Source organism: Bactrocera tryoni, chromosome 5 (assembly GCF_016617805.1).
Source record: "Bactrocera tryoni isolate S06 chromosome 5, CSIRO_BtryS06_freeze2, whole genome shotgun sequence".
Lineage (NCBI taxonomy): Eukaryota > Metazoa > Arthropoda > Insecta > Diptera > Tephritidae > Bactrocera > Bactrocera tryoni.
In genome coordinates, this window is record NC_052503.1 from 6,165,345 (window position 1) to 6,184,287 (window position 18,943).

General features: G+C 37.2%; 4 protein-coding genes across 5 annotated transcripts; 1 reads left to right on the top strand and 3 right to left on the bottom strand.

Moving 5' to 3' along the window:
* The first annotated feature begins 1,768 nt into the window (after positions 1–1,768).
* Positions 1,769–6,915, top strand: LOC120778264 (transient receptor potential channel pyrexia). 2 transcript variants are annotated; one of them, XM_040110041.1, is made up of 11 exons: positions 1,769–2,424; positions 2,510–2,753; positions 2,824–3,079; positions 3,420–3,579; positions 3,709–3,838; positions 3,916–4,260; positions 4,687–5,180; positions 5,256–5,339; positions 5,402–5,555; positions 5,716–5,827; positions 5,892–6,915. In XM_040110041.1, exons 1-11 carry the CDS (start codon positions 2,398–2,400, stop codon positions 6,811–6,813), a joined length of 2,928 nt encoding a protein of 975 aa, XP_039965975.1. In that variant the 5' UTR covers positions 1,769–2,397; the 3' UTR covers positions 6,814–6,915. The 2 variants fall into 2 exon arrangements, with proteins under 2 accessions (XP_039965975.1, XP_039965976.1); XM_040110042.1 differs by having other exon boundaries at positions 4,687–4,805.
* Positions 6,916–6,919: 4 nt separating this feature from the next.
* LOC120778265 lies at positions 6,920–7,806 on the bottom strand. Its single transcript, XM_040110043.1, has 2 exons — positions 7,602–7,806; positions 6,920–7,503 (listed from the first exon to the last, which is right to left on the bottom strand). Exons 1-2 carry the CDS (start codon positions 7,630–7,632, stop codon positions 7,190–7,192), a joined length of 345 nt encoding a protein of 114 aa, XP_039965977.1. The 5' UTR covers positions 7,633–7,806; the 3' UTR covers positions 6,920–7,189.
* Positions 7,807–10,372: 2,566 nt separating this feature from the next.
* Positions 10,373–11,368, bottom strand: LOC120777862. Its single transcript, XM_040109411.1, has 4 exons — positions 11,248–11,368; positions 11,056–11,145; positions 10,791–10,973; positions 10,373–10,700 (listed from the first exon to the last, which is right to left on the bottom strand). Exons 1-4 carry the CDS (start codon positions 11,279–11,281, stop codon positions 10,660–10,662), a joined length of 348 nt encoding a protein of 115 aa, XP_039965345.1. The 5' UTR covers positions 11,282–11,368; the 3' UTR covers positions 10,373–10,659.
* Positions 11,369–13,339: 1,971 nt separating this feature from the next.
* On the bottom strand, positions 13,340–18,546 carry LOC120777215 (DIS3-like exonuclease 2). The gene is made up of 4 exons (XM_040108392.1): positions 17,007–18,546; positions 15,486–16,908; positions 14,649–14,768; positions 13,340–14,581 (listed from the first exon to the last, which is right to left on the bottom strand). The coding sequence occupies exons 1-4, from the start codon at positions 18,382–18,384 to the stop codon at positions 13,912–13,914; spliced, it is 3,591 nt and encodes a 1,196-aa protein (XP_039964326.1). The 5' UTR covers positions 18,385–18,546; the 3' UTR covers positions 13,340–13,911.
* Between the last annotated feature and the right edge of the window lie 397 nt (positions 18,547–18,943).

Consider the following 18,943-nt stretch of genomic DNA (forward strand, 5'->3'; position numbering starts at 1 on the left):
TTGTGTGATTTTCGCAAAGTATGGCCAACCCATTACCATTTACATCGATTAAGAAAAGATTACAGCGTTTGGGAAACACTCGCTGTAATGTTTCACGTCTTACGCTCAAGAAAGACAACAGACTTACGCTTGAATCGAATAGTTTTATCTTCGTACGTCAGGATATATGAGTCGATTCTAAACTTTATCGAACCTACCGATTAATGCGCGGCCTTTGGATATAACCGATTTCGTAAATCTCCTGCTGACCCACCATATTTTTGGATAACGCTGCCTAAATACTTAGACAATCTGTGTGACTAGAATTACTAAAAATCGGGGAAAGCAGAGGAAGAAGAAGACCTCCACTCCGTTGGAAAGACCAGGTAGAGAAATACTTGGCTTCGTTTGGAATCTCCAATTGGCCAAGAAGAAACGACAGGAGCTCTGTTGTTAACTCGGCTATAATCACGTTAGCGGTGTCCACGCCAGTAAAGAAGAAGGAAAGTCTAATTAATTTTTCTTTTGAAAGCAAAACTGTCGACAGAATGCCCTTTCGCTGGCCGATAGATGTTCGGATCTGTCATCCGAACGATCATCATTCGACGCATTGTTTTAAATTTTATTATTTTTATTAGTGAATAAAAAAAATATATTGTCGATTCTTTACAACGAGTTTACTTGAAATTTTCAATGGAATCACAGCTACGGAATCATTGAAAATGTTGCAGAATCATTCAGTGAAGGTTGTGGAGTCAACGAAAACTTGTCATGATATGTGAGTCGTCCATCCACCTCTGTGAATGAAACACTACATGAAAACTGTCATTTTGACATCAGAAAGATGGCAGAGAATCTCAACTTCTATTACTGATTGACCCAGCACATTTTAGATAATATTTTGGTTACGAAACGTGTCAATACTAGACGAAAAGAGCTGAATCAGTTGCTAAGACGATGTCAATTAGAAATTGCAATATAGATGCTTGACAATGTAGCTGAGACCCTATATTCATCAAATGTATCATTACTGGTGACAAGGAGTTATGACGGGAAATATGACTGTCCAATAATCTGGCAAATGATGCTCCAAAAATGAGCCGAAACAACTTAAATTAGCTGAAGGCACTAAAGGCTAACCCACCGAGGATTATATCAAGTAGTTATGTGGAAATCGGATTAAGCGACAGCATGCCTGTGCAAAGATACCAGAAAATGTCAATCCGTGTCAAATTCGATCAGTTAGTAGTTCTATTTATTGACAGTTTTATCGTATTCGAGACAGGTGATGAAAATAGTTCCACTAGAATCCTAAAAAATATTGCAGTAAAGGAGAGTTAGCATCCCTTCAGAAAATTTGGATAAAAAGTCGTGAACATTTTGGAAGTATTCTAGCCAAGGTTAGTGCTCTAACGCAAACACCGCGATCTCTCAAATATTTTATTTTTCAATCAATATTGTATGTCAGAACTTTATCTAGTGTTTACGTTGTCTGAAGAACCCAACCGAATGAGTGTAGGCCTCTTGAAATTCTCCAGCATTGTTGTTTATTTTTCCAACCAGCCTGTGGGCCAAACTTTGCGGCAGGCGATCTCCAACGAGCACATTTGGTTCATGTAAGTACGTTCAAATGTATAAATGAAAAATGTATGTATGTATGTAGTTGAGTGTGTATTTGAATATGAAAATTGGAAGTGGTTTCTGAGTGGCTAAGTATGCAACAACAGAAGATCGCCAACCGAAATTGTGGCTAAAAGTGTAAACACTCAGTTCCTCTTAGCACCTCGGTGCGAACGGTTTGCGTTGAATTTGAAAAATCGGAAAAGTCTTACGCTGGTTCCAAATCTAATAAAATCAATGAAAACGTCACAATGTTTACATTCTAAATGTTGCGGATTTAAAAATCAACACCCGGTTATTGTTAGTGATATGAAAAGAATTGCAGAAAGAGAAAAGATTTCTTTATTTATATGACACACATACACACATAGAGACCCAAATATACGCTGCTATTTGTATAGAAATTTTGAATAAGTTTTATTGATTTGCAAACACATAAATTACAGCAGAATCGATCAATGAATGTTAAAAAATAAGAACATAATTATAGTCAAAATATATAAATATACGCATAAATATATATGTGTGTGTGTTCATGTGCCCACAACTGGAGTGCTATTTGCTGGATTGAGAATTTCTTTTACGCGGTCTATTTGTGGCGAAATGAGTTAATGCCAATATGGCACTGAGTGCTGCTTCATACCAAGTGCTTTTCATATGAATCACTGTGCTTTCATTTGAATCAATTGACAGTTGTGGCCAAAATCCTTCTACTTTCATTCGCTAACTTCTCAAGCGTCTACTCGACTCAGTGACTCAGGTGCAAAACCCAACTTAAGTGTTCCAACGTCAGTGATCATGGAAAATGTGCGGTTTTCCATTATTGTAAGGATTAAAGACCTTAAAGATATAAATTCCAAAAAAAAGATGTTTCCCAAATAATCAATGTCTGAAACCGAACTGTTTTCAGGAGAACGATCTCAAGTGGAATTCGGAGAGTCATGAAACACACGATTTCTTTTTCGATAAGCGTAGCATCTCCAGCGAGAACAGCAGCAATAGCGATGCCGTATTCAGCGATGAAGCGCATGAGATCTTCCTGTGGCAGCAGCAGCATCAGATGATCTGGGACCAGCTTGAGGTCGAGGAGACACTCAGTTTAGTGCCGAATTCGCTCGCCATATTCGAAATGGTTAAGACAAATTGCTTTATGGGTCAGTTACCGACGGCCGATCGCAAACAACTTAAAGTTTCTCAATTTATTTTTTCTTCGTCACTAACCAGCACTTACTCCAGCCACTAATGACGCCAACTTAGCGATACTGTATTCCTCGATCTATGGTTGCACAGAGAATATTATTCTCTTGCTCGATCACTATGGCGCCGATCCCAATTGTAAGGACTTAAGAGGTCGCACGCCGCTGCATTTCGCTTGCTGTCGTGGGAATGCGCACATCGCCAAGGTTTTGTTGGACCGTGGTGCTGATCCTAATCGTTTTGATGGCAAAAAGGAAGTTACACCTCTACACTGTGCTGCCAGGTGAGTCAACGAACACTTATCGAGGCGTTGTCAGCGCATCGACAATTCGGCGCGCTGCGCTTTATTCACACATCATACAGATGGTATGGTATGTGCATTTGTATGTCATCCGCATATAAACAAATTTAAATTAGACCAAATATTTTTTGACGCCAATAGAAAAGAAAATATTATTTATTTATATTATACATTTTTCGCTTTATTCCTGGCCTTGCGGCGGTTGTATGCGCGCCAATTCGAACGCAACCGCGATCACGATCACGAACACCTCGCCCCCTTCCTTTTGGCCGGCTCCATGCGCCGGCATATAAATTGCGTTGAACCGTCACGGCGTGGATAGTGCAAAGAGCGTGGAATGCATTTTGCTGCTATTGAAACGGAAAGCGCACATCAACATTGGCATTGAGAAGCGTTCGGCATTGCATTTCGCTATCGATCGTAACGCTGTCGAATGTGTGGAGACGTTGCTCAAATACGGCGCAGATCCCAACACGCCACAGGTAGGTGACATTTGCGTCACATTTCTTTCTAGTTCCTGTTTCTTACCCCTACTAAACACATACATACCTTCCATCCCTCTTAAACAAAGAACTTTTAAACCCCTAAGAATGTTTGTTCCTATGTCATAGGTTTACACAGAGACACCGTTGCACACCGCTTGCGCATTAGGCTTCAGTAAATGTGTGGAACTGCTTTTGAATCATGGTGCAGATGTGCGCTCCCAGTTCGGTGAAGGGAAACTGACAGCCTTACACTTGGGTATGTTATATGTACGATTAGCAGCTGTCAATTTTCACTGTCAATTCACACCTGTTCTCCATTTCGTTCAACCGCAGCCGCTGAGAACGATTACGTCGAATGTGTACGTTTGCTGCTGGAGCACGGTGCGGAAGTGGATTGTCGTAATGCCAGCCACCAGACCCCACTGCATTTGGCTTGTCTATCGCAATCCATCGAAACTGTCGATTTACTGATCAAGCATGGCGCCAACGTGAATGCTGTCTACAGGGACGGTCGCACCGCTTTGCATGCTGCAATCGTCAAGCAATCTCGTAGTTTGGACTGTTGCAATGCTTTATTGAAAGCGGGTGCCAATGTCAACAAAGCGGATAATTATGGTTATACGCCTCTGCATATAGCGGCCTTGAATGAGTTCAGTAATTGCGTCTACACATTCATTGGTAAGTTGCTCTGGTTATATGGATGATGTCTAAATTCCAGTTTACAACTATATGGTAATTGACTTGCTACGAGAAGAAGTGGAGGAGAGCTCTCTATGATTAAACTTCACTATAAAGAACTACGGAACCGAAAATCTGCCTGAGAGATTTGAGTTAAAGGGCCATATAACGTGCTTGCCAGACATCTTCCATTTCGAGCTCTCTTTTCAACAAAAATATAGGGTCAGCAGAATATATTGGGATTCTTAAAGCTTTCGAGGTTGGGTGCTTAGCCATGTGTGTGACTACAAACTTCTTTGTCTGTGTTTAATTCAAATTTAATGTGTAAATTCGCAATTCTTTAAATGGGATAGTAAATTTATCGATTATTAAAGGGCTTTTCTCAACACCTATGAATCACTGTAAGCGTACTTTCTAAACTTACAGAACATGGCGCAGATATAACGGCTCGCACCTCGGGCAATGTGTCCGCCTTGTCTTTCATCGTGCGCCGTACACCTGAGATTATACCGAAACTGACGGCCAAAATGGATAGTTCAATTAAGGTAAATGACCACGAAATCGGTGATGTAGACTGTGAAATCAAATTGGATTTTCGTCTGTTGGTGCCGCCAACATCATTTGAACGTGGAGAGACTGAATTGCTTCTGTCGTTAATCGAAGTCGGCCAGAAGCGTTTATTGATGCATCCATTGTGCGAGACTTTTCTTTTTCTAAAATGGCGCCGCATACGAAAATTCTTTCTGATGAGTCTACTTTATCATGCAATCTATGTCTTCCTATTCACAATGTACATCGTGGGTGTATATGCACGCAACTGTGATAAGAATCCGAAGTGTGAAGCGCCAGCATATATAAGCACAGTGGGCTATTTCGTTATAATACTGAATTTAATATTGATGGGTAAAGAGATCTTTCAGGTAAATCGTCCTGCTTATGTAGTCTACTATTGAATACTTAAGCGTGTGTGATTAAATTGTATCGCTTTAATGTAGATGGCTCACGGCTTACAAGGCTATGCGAAGTACTGGGAAAATTGGCTGCAGTGGGCCATCGTTTTTGGTGTCTTGCTGTGTGTGGTAGATAAGCCCTCACGACCGATATATTTTTGATTTTGTTGTGTAATCGCGCTTACTTTTAGACACCAGAGATACTGATCCCCACAAATTTGTTGGCGGTGCCTACTTGGCAACATCACGTGGCGGCTATTGTAGTGTATTTAGTTTGGCTGGAGCTAATGATGCTAGTAGGACGCTTCCCCATATTCGGCGTTTATGTGCAAATGTTCACAAAAGGTAAGAGAAAGGGAGAAAAAAAGGCCTACTTCGTGCCCAATTGTAGAGTGTTAGTGCTCTTTTATTTTCAAGATTTGATCATGTTTTTATAAGCACATCTGTATACTTTATTTCACAAATAATACTCAATCACCTAACGGGTTTTCATAATATGTTTCAGTTGCCGGCAACTTTTGTAAATTCCTTTTGGCCTACATCTGTTTATTGATTGCCTTCTGCCTCAGCTTCTCGGTGCTATTCAACGACTATCCACCATTTGAAAATATCACATGGTAAATACCGATAATAATACTGATTGAGAATTAAATACTTTATAAATATTTCATCCTGCCTTAGGTCGCTGCTCAAAGCCATCACGATGATGTCCGGTGAACTGGAGTTTGAGGATATATTTTATGGTGATATACCGGTTAAATTTCCAGTTACCTCACATATTTTGTTTCTCTGCTTTGTATTGCTCGTGACGGTCATACTCACTAACCTGATGGTGGGTTTGGCTGTCAGCGATATTCAGGGTCTACAAGTATCGGCCACCCTAGATCGGTTGGTGCGTCAAGCAGAACTTATTTCACGACTAGAAAGCTTATTCTTCTCACGCTTACTCCGCCGAGCACCAGTAAAATTAATGCAACTCTGCAAGCGTAGCGCGCTATTACGCACTTCACGCAACAAATTACAGTTCGTAACTCGACCAAATGATCCGCGTGACAATCAGTTACCCGAGGACATCAAGTTGAATATTTACAAACTGGTGGCTGAGCGACGCGATCGCAATTTGAGTTTACGTCGGCGAAAACTCGAAAGTAACTACAACATGTTTAATCAGAGCTTACAGCGACAGTTTGAAGAAAAAAAGCGTTGCACTGCCATACCAGTTGGGTTGTCGGCTGATAAAACATCAGCAAACTCCGTAACGAAAAACAATAATATAAATAATAAAAAATCAAGTAATGATTTAAAGGAAGCGCATGTTACGATTACGGTACGCGAAAACGACTGCTTGTTACGACCGCGTTCGGCTACCAATGTGCACGATCAGTTAATGGCCGAAAGCGATGTGGCCGTGAAGCTTAAGAGCCAGGTCAATGGCATTTCGGACGTGCGCGCCGAAGTGATGGCGCTGCGCGAGCAATTACGCGGAATCGGCCAAAAATTGGACAGTTTTGCGGACAGTGCAAGTAAGAAACTAAATTTCACGGCAGAAGAAATGTGTCGAATAAAAATTCATCTCGAGCAGAAAGCATCCTTTCAAGGTTGATCCACAAGTTTGGAGATTTTTACTTTGCGAGGAGATCATTAAGAAAAGCTTTAATATATTTTTCATAACACTGGCATTATTTTTGTAAGAAAAAAGCGGAAATTTAATTTCAACCAAATAAACTGTGTTAAATGTCTATATACTTACGAATCGAAATATAAAGTGCAATGATTTTTTTTGTTTTTCTGATGAAAGAAATTTACAACAATAAAAATATTAACAAATACAAATGTATACATATGTGTGTTTGTGAAGTGATCAATTAAAACAGTTACACATTGTCATCAGTCCACATTTGCATATGACCTTAAAAATAAAGACAATTGCATTTGCTTCGACAATTACTTTTAATCATCCATAAATGTCATTGGCCTCATTAGACACGCCTGGCTGTTTCGGTCAGCCATTTGTCGTTACTTTGGTTCCATATGAGTGTGCCTTCCGATGGTATGGCAGCGTCCTTCTTCACTAGAGTCCATGTTTTGGTGATCGGATCAAAGGCGAAGTTCTTCGAGTTGGCTGGAGTCGGCGGTGGGGTGTTAATTATCAGCGGTTTTCGCGTGACCGGCACAAAAGTGGGCTTAGGACCAACCTGGGCGCCCCCGCTTATCAATTCATACTCGGCGTTGGGATCGTTAGCTGGTCGGGGCAAAGCAGCAACAAATGTCGCACAGCTAACTATTATTGCGGCTGATCTCATTTGAAAAATATTTAAAAAAGTAATAAAACTATTGTTAATTTCTGGATCTACAATTTTTTTTGTACACGAATTTGGAAGCAAAACTTACCAAGCGCGAAAGTATTCCTTAACCTTTTCATATTTTCAATTCCTCCGGTAAATTTGTTGTTCTTTCAGTTGAATATCTTAATTGGCACACTTATTATATATTCAGTTGTAGTTGTTTTTACAGTAACCTATTTGTTTACTGTGTTGTTAGCGTCTTTTCTCTCCAAATGTCGATTCTCTACTGATCTTTCGAATCCATTCAGTTGCATAAAATTATAATTCTTTTGCAGATACTCGGCTGTAAATATGCTTACATATATGTATGTATGTATGTATGCATGTAGACACATTTGCGTAGTTATGTTCGAATGTCTGTAGGTCTTTTTGTAGATTTATATTTTTGTCTACTGATCTTATTTGCACTCATTCCGATGTGACGTTATGAGCTGTGAGTTAACCTTTTTGATTGCTCATGTCAAGAGCGCTCTAAACAATAAAATATCCATAAAACAATTCCAAAATATGAGTCATTTGAGCTGATCTTACAATATGAGACAATTATCTAGCTGGTTAAATGGCATTTTTTTATTAGTATGGGTCATCAAACCTGAAGGAAATTACCTATATTCAATAAAAGCTTCGTAAATCGACGAAGCCGGCCACAAATCCATTGCGGATGTTAGCTGCTCTGAATGTTTTGAAGTATGAGATTTAAGTGCAGACTGATAGAACCTTACAATTCGCCCTGTGACAAAATAGCTTCGCTGAGCTCACGTGAGACCTGTGTAAACCTCAAGAAGTTTATATATGTACATAAGTGTTATGTTTCCACCATTATATAGTTGTGGCCTTTTTTACTTATTATATTACCTGTCAATTGCTAGATCTAGTAAATGAATCCGCTTTTAAACGACTGATGTATTCCCACATCTATTAATATTTAGTTTGTAAACTATTTTTATTTTGTAATTTAAAAAACTAAACAAACTAAGGCTGCACCGAAACTATTATCTTCTTTATGGGTGAATTTCTTATAGAAAAAATTGTATCAAGAGATCTTTATCTTGGTTTTGATCGGTCAGTTAATTTGATATCGGTGATTCTGACAAATGAGCAGCTTCTTATAGATAAAAGACGTTTGGAAACTTTCAGATGTACTATATATCCAAAAAATTGAGGCATTAGTTCGCACATACTTAGCTCGATTCAGCTCGTCACGCAGACCATTTATATATATTATATGTATACTTTATGGGCCCCTCTAATTTTCCTCCTGGTTGATAAAAAAAACCTTTCCTTCTTCTTCTTCCTCTTTACTGGCGTGAAAATCGCTTACGCGATTATAGCCGAGTTAACAACAGCGCGCCAGTCGTTTATTTTTTTCACTACGTGGCGCGAATTGGAGATTCCAAGCGAAGCCAGGTCCTTCCAACGGAGTGGAGGTCTTCCTCTTCCTCTGCTTCCCCCGTCGAATACTTTCAGAGCTGAAGTGTTGTTGTCCATTCGGACGACATGACCTAGTCGGCGTAGCCGCTGTCTTTTAATTCGCTGAACTATGTCAATGTCATCGTATATCTCATACAGCTCATCGTGCCATCGAATGCTATATTCGCCGTGGCCAGTGCGCAAAGGACCATAAATCTTTCGCAGAACTTTTCTCTCGAAAACTCGCAACGTCGACTCATCTATTGTTGTCATCGTCCACGCCTCTGCATCGTATAGCATGACGGGAATAATGAGTGACTTATAGAGTTTTGGTTTCGTTCGTCGAGAGAGGACTTTACTTCTTAATTGCCTACTTAGTCCGAACAAGCACCTGTTGGCAAGAGATATCCTGCGTTGAATTTCCAGGCTGACGTTGTTATTGGTGTTGATACTGGTTCCTAAATATACGAAATTATCTACAACTTCGAAGTTATGACTGTCAACAGTCGTTCCCCCTTTGGGTTCGGGGGGGAAACCGAATATACCCGTGGTAAGGCATGCCTGTCGTAAGAGGCGACTAAAATCCTGACCACCAGTCCAGAGCCGTATGGAACCTTGGAGGTAACTAACCTGCTCATGTGGACTGGCTCCTCGGGGAGTATCGTGGTGGTTGTGGTTAAAACCCAAATGCGGGAAGAATTGACCTTGTCAGTTGAATGTGGAGTTGCATTGCAACCGGGTGCCGGACCCAAAGCACGGCAGAGGTTTTAGATGGGCCTGGAACCCGACCAAGGTGGTTAGTGTGTCCATTCCACACTGCCAATTGGTACTGAAAATGCTTAGCATTCTCAGTTCGCAGATCAACGCATTAATTTGATCCGCTGTGCTTTTGAGCGCCGTGGAGTAAGGCTGTCGTCAGCAGGTACCCACGTTAAACACACCGGACGTTGTCAACAGTCGTGACTGTGACGACTGTTTATTTGATGACAGGATATATTTCGTCTCGTTCACCACCAGACCCATTTGCTTAGCTACTTTATCCATTCTGGAGAAAGCAGAACTAACGGCGCGGTTGTTAAGGCCAATTATGTTAAGGAGATCACTTTACAAATTAAAGTCTTAAGACCTAAGAGATCATATACATATAAATAATATTCTTTGGATAGAAACGGTATTATATATCTCTGTCCGTGTTTGTGTATCGATATTACATACAAATGAGTATACAAATGTGTTTGTACACAAATTTTAAATAATTCTCTCTGCTAAAAAGCTCGCTGGCTTTGATTGATGAAAAACAAGGCAACGTTTTGGTTCAGACTTTGATTCAAACAGCAACTGATAACCTTTGATAATGGACATCTCTCCATAATTGTCGATTTTTTAACACATGCGTGTATATGTACATATGTTTGTATAAATAATGATTTTATTTGTTTAAATTTCATTGGAAGAACGTTAGTTATAAATTCCTTAAAATTAATTAGACGCCAAAATATAAAGACTAATAAACATACACGCAATAAAGTGTGTGTGTGAGTGCATGCTTATAAGCGGATCAGTCGCTAACTTAATCTATGTGGCAGAGGCGGTCCACTTTAATTTAACATTACTTCCGAATTAGTTGTAAATATAGATTTTCTTTCAATTTCCTGGATGAAATTTATGTTCATTAAAAATGCGCTCTCAGCCATTTATAAGGCATTACAGGTTCCCATGCGTACAAAAACAACATCTGAAAGGAATAAAAGCAAATTGAATGGGTATTTGAGCAACAAAGTGAAGGGAAAAGCAATCGGCGCTGTGACCAGCCTTCAATACCAACCTTGACCGCAACGTGCGGCGCAGTCCAGACGAGCGTGGTTGTGATAATTCTGACTGTCGCTGCCACAAACAGGATTGTATTCCATGGTGGTGGGACAGGCCCTCAAACAGGCTAGATAACGAGGCGAAGGCACTGTTGTCGACGAGGCGGGCGGTGCAGGAGTGGTAGTCGTAGTGCCGGCACCTATGTAAGCCAAGTGATGGAAAGGAGAATTCCACTTTAGGTGTTGTTGTTTGTTAGTAATAATAATGAAGTATGGGCTTACCAGGGCGATCAGGCAAAAATGGATTCGAAAAAATTGGACCCTGCCACTGCCACTGTTGGGGACGCCCACTTGCCAGCGCGCACATTTGCACTAAACACAAACAGAGAAAGCCAATTTTAAATATTTAACATTAGGAAAAAATCTTTATTCTTTATTACGTTAGTTAAAAATACAACAAACGAAAACACATACCGCAAATACACAATATAATTAATTTCGAATTCATGTTTATCACTGTCTTATTTCCGAATTTCGTATGCAAATAAATCTGAACGCGCGTATATTGGTGAGCAGCGTGCGTTATTCCCCGGCAACCTTCTGCGATTAACTTACCGTAAATTATATTTCACTGCCGGTTTTATACGCGCCGTCATTGGGAAGATCAAGCAAAACCCCATTACTCAGCTCAAACTCCTACATACATACATACACACATACATATGTACATATGTACATCCAAACTACAAGTGTCCACATTATGCTCACACATTCGTATTTGCGTATCAATATAGATTATACTGCATGTTATGAAAGATTATTGAATGCTTGGTTTGCCACGATGCTCTCCAGCCTACTCTTGGCTAAGTAATACATACATACGTACATAGCTATATGGCAGTTCGACTTTTCTCTTCTACAAGTTGTATACTTAGAACTTTAGAAGATCGTTAAGCAGTCGAAGAGGCTTCCTAAACTTTGCTTTTACAATCTAGTCAGTAACACTAGTTACAATGTAGTCTATAGCTCGTTGATTTCACTGCGTGATACTTACGAACTTAGACATAGACTATAAATAGATTTGATTTAGATATTTTTGAGTATGTTAAGAAGATATAAAAGAAAACGTGCACTTATGTATGTAATTTATTTTGCACACCCTAAGAAGAGAGACTGGGAATTCATATTGTGCGAAATCTAAGTCTTTCTTTAACTCATATGTACATATGTATGTGGATTTTTTAAACTCTCGTTTTGAAACCAAAGCTATTGATAACTTATTGAATCCTTGATCACACAAATGTCTGCTTTTGTTATCAGATATGGTGAATGATGTTTTGTTTAATATTTCAAATTGCATTCTATTTTGGAGAATGTCCGATTAATGTTTACATCTGTACATATGTACATATGTATATGTATTTTTATCCATAAAAAAACGCACGACTTGAATATTCGCAAATTAAGCTAAGAAGTTTTTTAACTTCGTTGCTTTCTGCTTTTGATTGTTTACAGTTCAAGAATATACAAACCGACACACATTTGTACTTTCCGTGAGGTGAAAAAATCCCCAAGGTGTAAACTCGTTTTGATTCCTACTTTACTGCGCAAAGATTAGTTAAAAAGGAATAACCCGGCGAGTATAAAAACATAAGCCGTTAGTCGCATTCGAGTACTCGCCGACAATTTTTGAGTGCTGCTTTGATGCCCCGAGGTATTGTGTCTTATCATTAATTACCACCACATTGCCCTATTCTATTCTGAAAGTGCGTGTTATATTGTTTTAATTTTAATAATTTATTACCTCGAAATATATTCGGACTACCGAGACTCAAATACATTGAAAAGGTTTACGCGGAAACTAATACCTATATATCAGGGTCCGTTCCGGTTACCTAGACCCGACTGTCGTTGAGGACGGTATTAAATGAAAAAGATCAATATTTACTTAAAAAAATCAAAATTTCCGATAAAAAATGAGTTATCTTAGAGCGAATTCTAATTGAGAGTGTTCCGCCTTTAAAAATATCACGGTAATTCCCGTTCATACGTAAAATTTATACAATCACTTTAGTGAGCATATTTACACTTATAAAAATGACTAAACAATTATAGCTTAAGCCTTAAGCTATAACAACAAAACTCATTAAACACAAATTTAAAGTTAATTAAGCTACAAATAAGAATTATTAATTTTGCCGTTCTTTTTTTGTTGGAGGTTTGAGCTTTAGAAAGTTCTATAAGAGGGCGCTGCAAAAGTTTAATAAACGATGTGTTTTCTTTTTTTGTATTTTAATGCAAAAGTTTTGGTGATTAAAAAAATTGGGTGTTTTGGGCCATATGAGCACCAAATTCGATGAAACCAGCGGACAAAAAAGTCCAAAATGACTTGCTGCGGGTGAAAAGAAATAAGAAAATCCATAAAATCATTTTTTTCTGACTTAAAATGATATTGATAGTGGACGAATTTTTCGCGAATATTTGCCTTAAAATTATATGAATTTTCACTTGCCTTCTGAACAAACTGTTCAATTAACCGATATAAATTAATGAAAGATACAAAATATCATTTTTTGGTTCTTTTATTTCAGCTTTTCAAGTAGCATTTGTTTGTAAATAACGGTTAAACTATATAAAATAGCTTAAAATATAAATACATGCATTTATGCTTTCATATTGTTCTATTATAGCAAGATCACATACCAAATATTATTTTCACTTAAACAATATATGATTTTTGGTCATTATGAGCATATTTTCGGAAAATATGTTTGTGCGTATGCTTCGCATTCGTCTAAAACTCATAGCTCTATTTAATTCTACAGGAAGTTCGTTTAAAAAATTTCGATTTCTTTTAGGTTCATATATGTATTTACATAAGAGTTTGTCTTTAAATGAAATTTGTACTTTTAAAGTGAGTTAAAGAAATAGAACACAATATCGTCACTATAAGATGAGCTAATGAGGTATATTTTAAGTAAATTAATCATAAATCCGTTTCACGTACAATTACAAGCAATACTTAAATTTAATTAAATAAATTCCATTAGGATAAGAGAAATCGTTTTAGAAACAAACTATTATGTATGTATATATGTGAGTTATCTAAAATTATCGTCTTTTTAAAAATGGACTTGTTTAAACGCGTTTGTCATTCTTCTTCGTGTTGTTATTATTTTGCTTTGGCTTCGATTTTGCGTTTGCCGATATTGTTCGTTGTTGTTGTTGTTGTTGCGACTGATTTTCATCCAATTCTTGCTGTGAGCGCTGCGATGTATTTCGCTGTTTACGCACGACACTATTTTCACTCGTAGAATTATTTGCACCACTAGTGGATTGTTGTTGTTTTTTCTTTGACAATTCTATACTGTTGATTTGTCGTTGCTTAGGATCCGGAGAGACGAAGAAGCCACAAACTTTATCATCCCAAATTACTAACTTCACGTCGATGGTAGAGAACAATTGCAGCTTTACTGGTGGAGTCTTTGAATTGCGCTCGGCAATGAGCACATAAGCCGGGGCGTTTGAGGTGTCCACCAACACTTTTTGCATTTTAAAATTAATGCTGATCGAGTGGCCAGTTTCAATAGTGACCACATTCAACAAGTGTTGGAAAATTTCTGTTACAACAGCGCGCATGGTAATTGATTGTTTTTCTTTAATATAGCGTTTAAAGAAAAGATTTATGGATTCGTCTCCGGCATTTTTAGCATTGTACTTTTGGTCATTACAAATTTTGGCAAGCATATGCAATTCGTCAGGGCTACGTTTGGGTGGTGGACAGTAGTCTAAGGCAGCAGCTAGGACCCTGAAATAAAATTTGAATTAAAGATAAATGCACTAAAATAATTAATAGTCGCTTTTCAATACTGTACCTGTGAACTAGAATATCGGGGTATCTTCGTATAGGACTTGTGAAATGCGTATAAATAGGTATGGAAAGAGCATAATGCCATAGGTCGGCCTCTTCTGATTTACCTTCACTACAGAAGTACCTTATAAATGAATGAAAAAAAACAACAAATTAATAAATTTGAAAAAAGATTAATAAATAAAAAAAACTTAATAAAAAAAAATTAACAAATAAAAAAAATAAATAAAAAATAAATAAAAATAAAAAAAAAACTAAAAAATGAACTAAAAAAAAATAAAAAAACTTAAAAAAAAATAATAAAAAATTAAAAAAAAATTATTAAAAAATATTTAAAAATTAATCAAATAAAAAAAAAATATTTATAAATTCGAAAAAAAAATTTTAAATTGAAGAAGTTTAGGAAAAAAATATAATTTAACCCCTGACGGATTGCATTTCTAAATGAACTTTTTTTTCTAAATTTCAGTTTGTTTCATCTATAATGTATTAATAGGTATGGAAAGAGCTTAATGTCATAGGTCAGTCTCTTCTGATTAACCTTCACTACACAAGTACCTAATAAATAATTGAAAAAAATTTAAATTAAAAAAAAAATAATAGATTAAAAAAACTAATAAATTAAAAAAAATTAATAATTTAAAAAAATTAATAATTAAAAAAATAGTAATTAAAAAGAAAAATAATAATAATAATTTAAAAAAAATAGTAACAATTTCAAAAAAATAATAATAATTTCAAAAACAATAAATTCATAATTAAAAAAATTAAAAAATAAATTATAAATTAAAAAGGAAATCAATTTAAAAAAAAAATAATCACAGATAAAATGAACACTTACTTAGCGCGTGCCATTGGTTTCGTGAGCAATGCACTTAAACAAGCGTCCATTGCTTCGGGATCTTTTGCCTCGCGAGACAGTTTCTGCATGCTGGCGTACACAGCCTTTGAGCTAGAGCAATCGAACTCCATTCCTAAGCTGAGTAATTTTTCACGCAAGTTCTTCATCGATTTCGAAAGTGGGGGACCATGATTACGTAAAATGGATATGTCAGGGAATCGATCGTATATGAACCGCGCGACTGATTGATTCGCCAACAACATAAATTCTTCAATCAGAAAGTTTGCCTCTTGGCGACTATCCAACTCATAGTTTAAAGCTTCACCGGTTATGGGATCTAAATTGAAGCGTATTTTCGGATTATTGATTGATAATGCACCACCATCAAAGCGCTTCTGGCGTAATATTTCAGCAACTGTATTTAAAATTTTTATACGTGGGCATATGTCATTAACGGTGAAGCCGTTGCAAATCGTGGGGAAATCGTCTATGCCAAAATCTTCATTCGGATTGTCGATCACTTTTTGTGCATGTTCATAGGCTAGCTGGACGCATGAATTGATAATTGTGCGAGTGAAACGCGGTTGACCAATGATTTCGCCTTGTTTATTTATACGCCAAAAAACGGAAAACGCAAATTTATCTTCACCTGGCAGTAGTGAGCACTTAAAGCACAATGTTTTAGGCAGCATGTGAATAACTTCGTTTACCAAATATATTGATGTGGCACGTTCTTTGACGATATTATCCAACTCACTGTTTTCTTGTAGGTAATGAGCTACATCGGAGATATGAACACCAATTTCATATATGTCGTCGTCCAAACTCTCCACGGAGACAGCATCGTCCAGATCACGGGCTGTAAGCGGATCAATTGTGAAAACACATTTTTCTCGCCAATCTTCCCGAAAACGTAAGTCAGCTGCACTTATAGGTGGATCTGGCTGCGCATACAGGTCATTGAAATGCTGCTCAAATGGTTTTATATTCTTCAATCCATTATGTAGTAGGATGGCTTTTAATTCAGCTTCTACATTACCAACTTTACCAACAGGTTGTAGCAATTCACCAATGCAATGTCCATTAATGTCCGTTTCAATAACTCGCACTAAATAAAGCAAACCACAGACATCATCTTGATTTTCTGTTGTTATGTGCGAAGAGCATGTGCTTTCTGGAATGTAAACCATTGGAACACGCATGTCGTGTGGTTTTAGTTTGTAATAACTTATCTCATCATTCAATTTCATGGAATTTTTGAAAGAAATAGTTCCAACAATTTCACGTAATGGCGTTTGTTTTACTATAGATATCACAAACGATTTCGGGCAATTATCTGGTACAGCAATGGCGGAAGCATCCATTTCAGTATCGTTTTCTGAATCAGGTGATTCTGTATCTTCGAACGGATCCTCGTCATCAGCTACAAATGGAATCAGAGAAACAAATTTACCATGGTAACTTCCAAGATAACTATATTTAAAGAAAATAAATAAATGAAATTAAACAAGATATATATACCTAAAGAAATTGAAGTTTCTTTGCCACCAGTTACTGACGCTCCTTCGACTTCCGTTTTTCTTCCTTCCTTAGCTACTGTGTCGGCTGGTGAAGAAGTTGGCGTAGCTCCTACACCCATATTCATCACGAAAGCGCGCACTATATCTCCTTCAAAGGCATAACGTCTAGCTACTGGCAACAATATGATACCGTCACGTTCGGTACCTTCTCGGTCCGTGGACATTGTAATAAAAGATTGACGGTTATTCTTACGATTAATTCGTATTTCTTCCTCAACTATACGTCCTATTCCCGCTTGCACTAACGTTTGAGCATACGATTCTAAATCATCAAAAGTTCCTTTGAATTCCAACTCTTCCGCCTTTTTCTTTTGTTCTGGGCCGAAATATTCGGATACAATATTATTCAAATATTTGCTTAAAGATTCTATCTCGCTTTTCTGATTTTTCGGGTCTTTGGTTAGTTTATTTTTGCGTTTACGTTGACTACGCTTTCGGCTAGCTTTTTGTACGCTAGCGTTGTCATTTATAGAAGTTGTATCTTTTTGTGATGTGGTTGTACTGGCATTAGAGACTTCTGATTCCTTTCTTTGTTTGGCAGTCAGCAATTGTTGTGCATTTCTACTAGTAGACGCAGCTATTTCACTTGCTGTAAAAAGCTTTATTTGCCGAAGCTTAGGATTACGATGTGCAAGTGTTAGAACACGTTCCTTAAGTTGTGGATTTTTAATAGTTAATTGGTTTAGTAACTCATGCAGGCCTTCAACTTGCTCTTGGAGATCTCCAACTTTCTCTTGCAATTGCTTGCGTGACGAGTACCGAGCTTGTACTTGGGCAGTTTTTAATTTTCGATTTTCATTTACAGAAATTGTAGCTATACTGTTATTTAGTGAGTTAGTAATGTTGGCTTGTAATGTTTTCATTGCTTGTTCTGCTAACGTGTCATTAATTTGAGAAACTTCCGAGATATTTGAAACAGCCATAGCTTGCTGTTGCAATTTATTACGGTGGATCCCCAATTTATCACGAAGGTTTTTTGTTTTTTCCTGAAGTGTGGCGATTTTTTTAGATAAACCTTGTTTTTTTACAGTTTTGCTGCTTGAACTGACTGTATTCGTGTTCTCAGAATCGCAAGATAGCGGTATATTATCGCATTTCACCTGTGGCATTATTGGGGCCTCTTCCTCCTTGCATTTATTTGAACATTCATCGTTTAACTTTCCAAGTGAGGTTGTGATAATTACTGTATCTTTTTGCTCTTTGCCAACGCCATTATTTGCAATGATACCTTCAAAGTTATGGTCGCACTTCTCATCTACTCTAATATTTTCGTCGTTTTCCTTCTGTGTTTCCACCTCTTCTACACAATCCTTATCCATTTTTATTTACTTAAACACACTTGCAATTTTTATATGAATTTTATAGATTATATATTACTGTTTTCAAATAATGAAAAGAAATTCGGAGACTCTAAGTAAATTTACACAATATGTATTTTTCCAATGTTTTCACCAAATGGACTTGTTTGCTTTTATTTTTTTTCTTTTTAACTTTTTGACGTTTTTCCTCGAATTGTGAAATGAAAGCTTCCAATAGCGGTTTAAATAAACGTAACGCCGTCAAAATAAAAAATCATTATCGGTGTGCAATACTAATATTTTTTATCATGTGCTATTAATAGAAACGTGTCTTAAATAATTTTCTATCAACTAAATTCAAAAACTAAATTTTAAAGAAATGTAATTAAAACTGATCTGAATACGAAACTTTGCCATATAAATAACAATATAAATTTGTTTTACCATCCATTTCTAAGTTTATTGTTTTATAGCAAATTTAAAAATTGCTACACGAATTATTCATAGCGTAAGTAGGGCAACACCTTTCGGAAGGGGTATGTTCAGCCTATGTTTATTATTTTGCGCGCCAATTTCCATC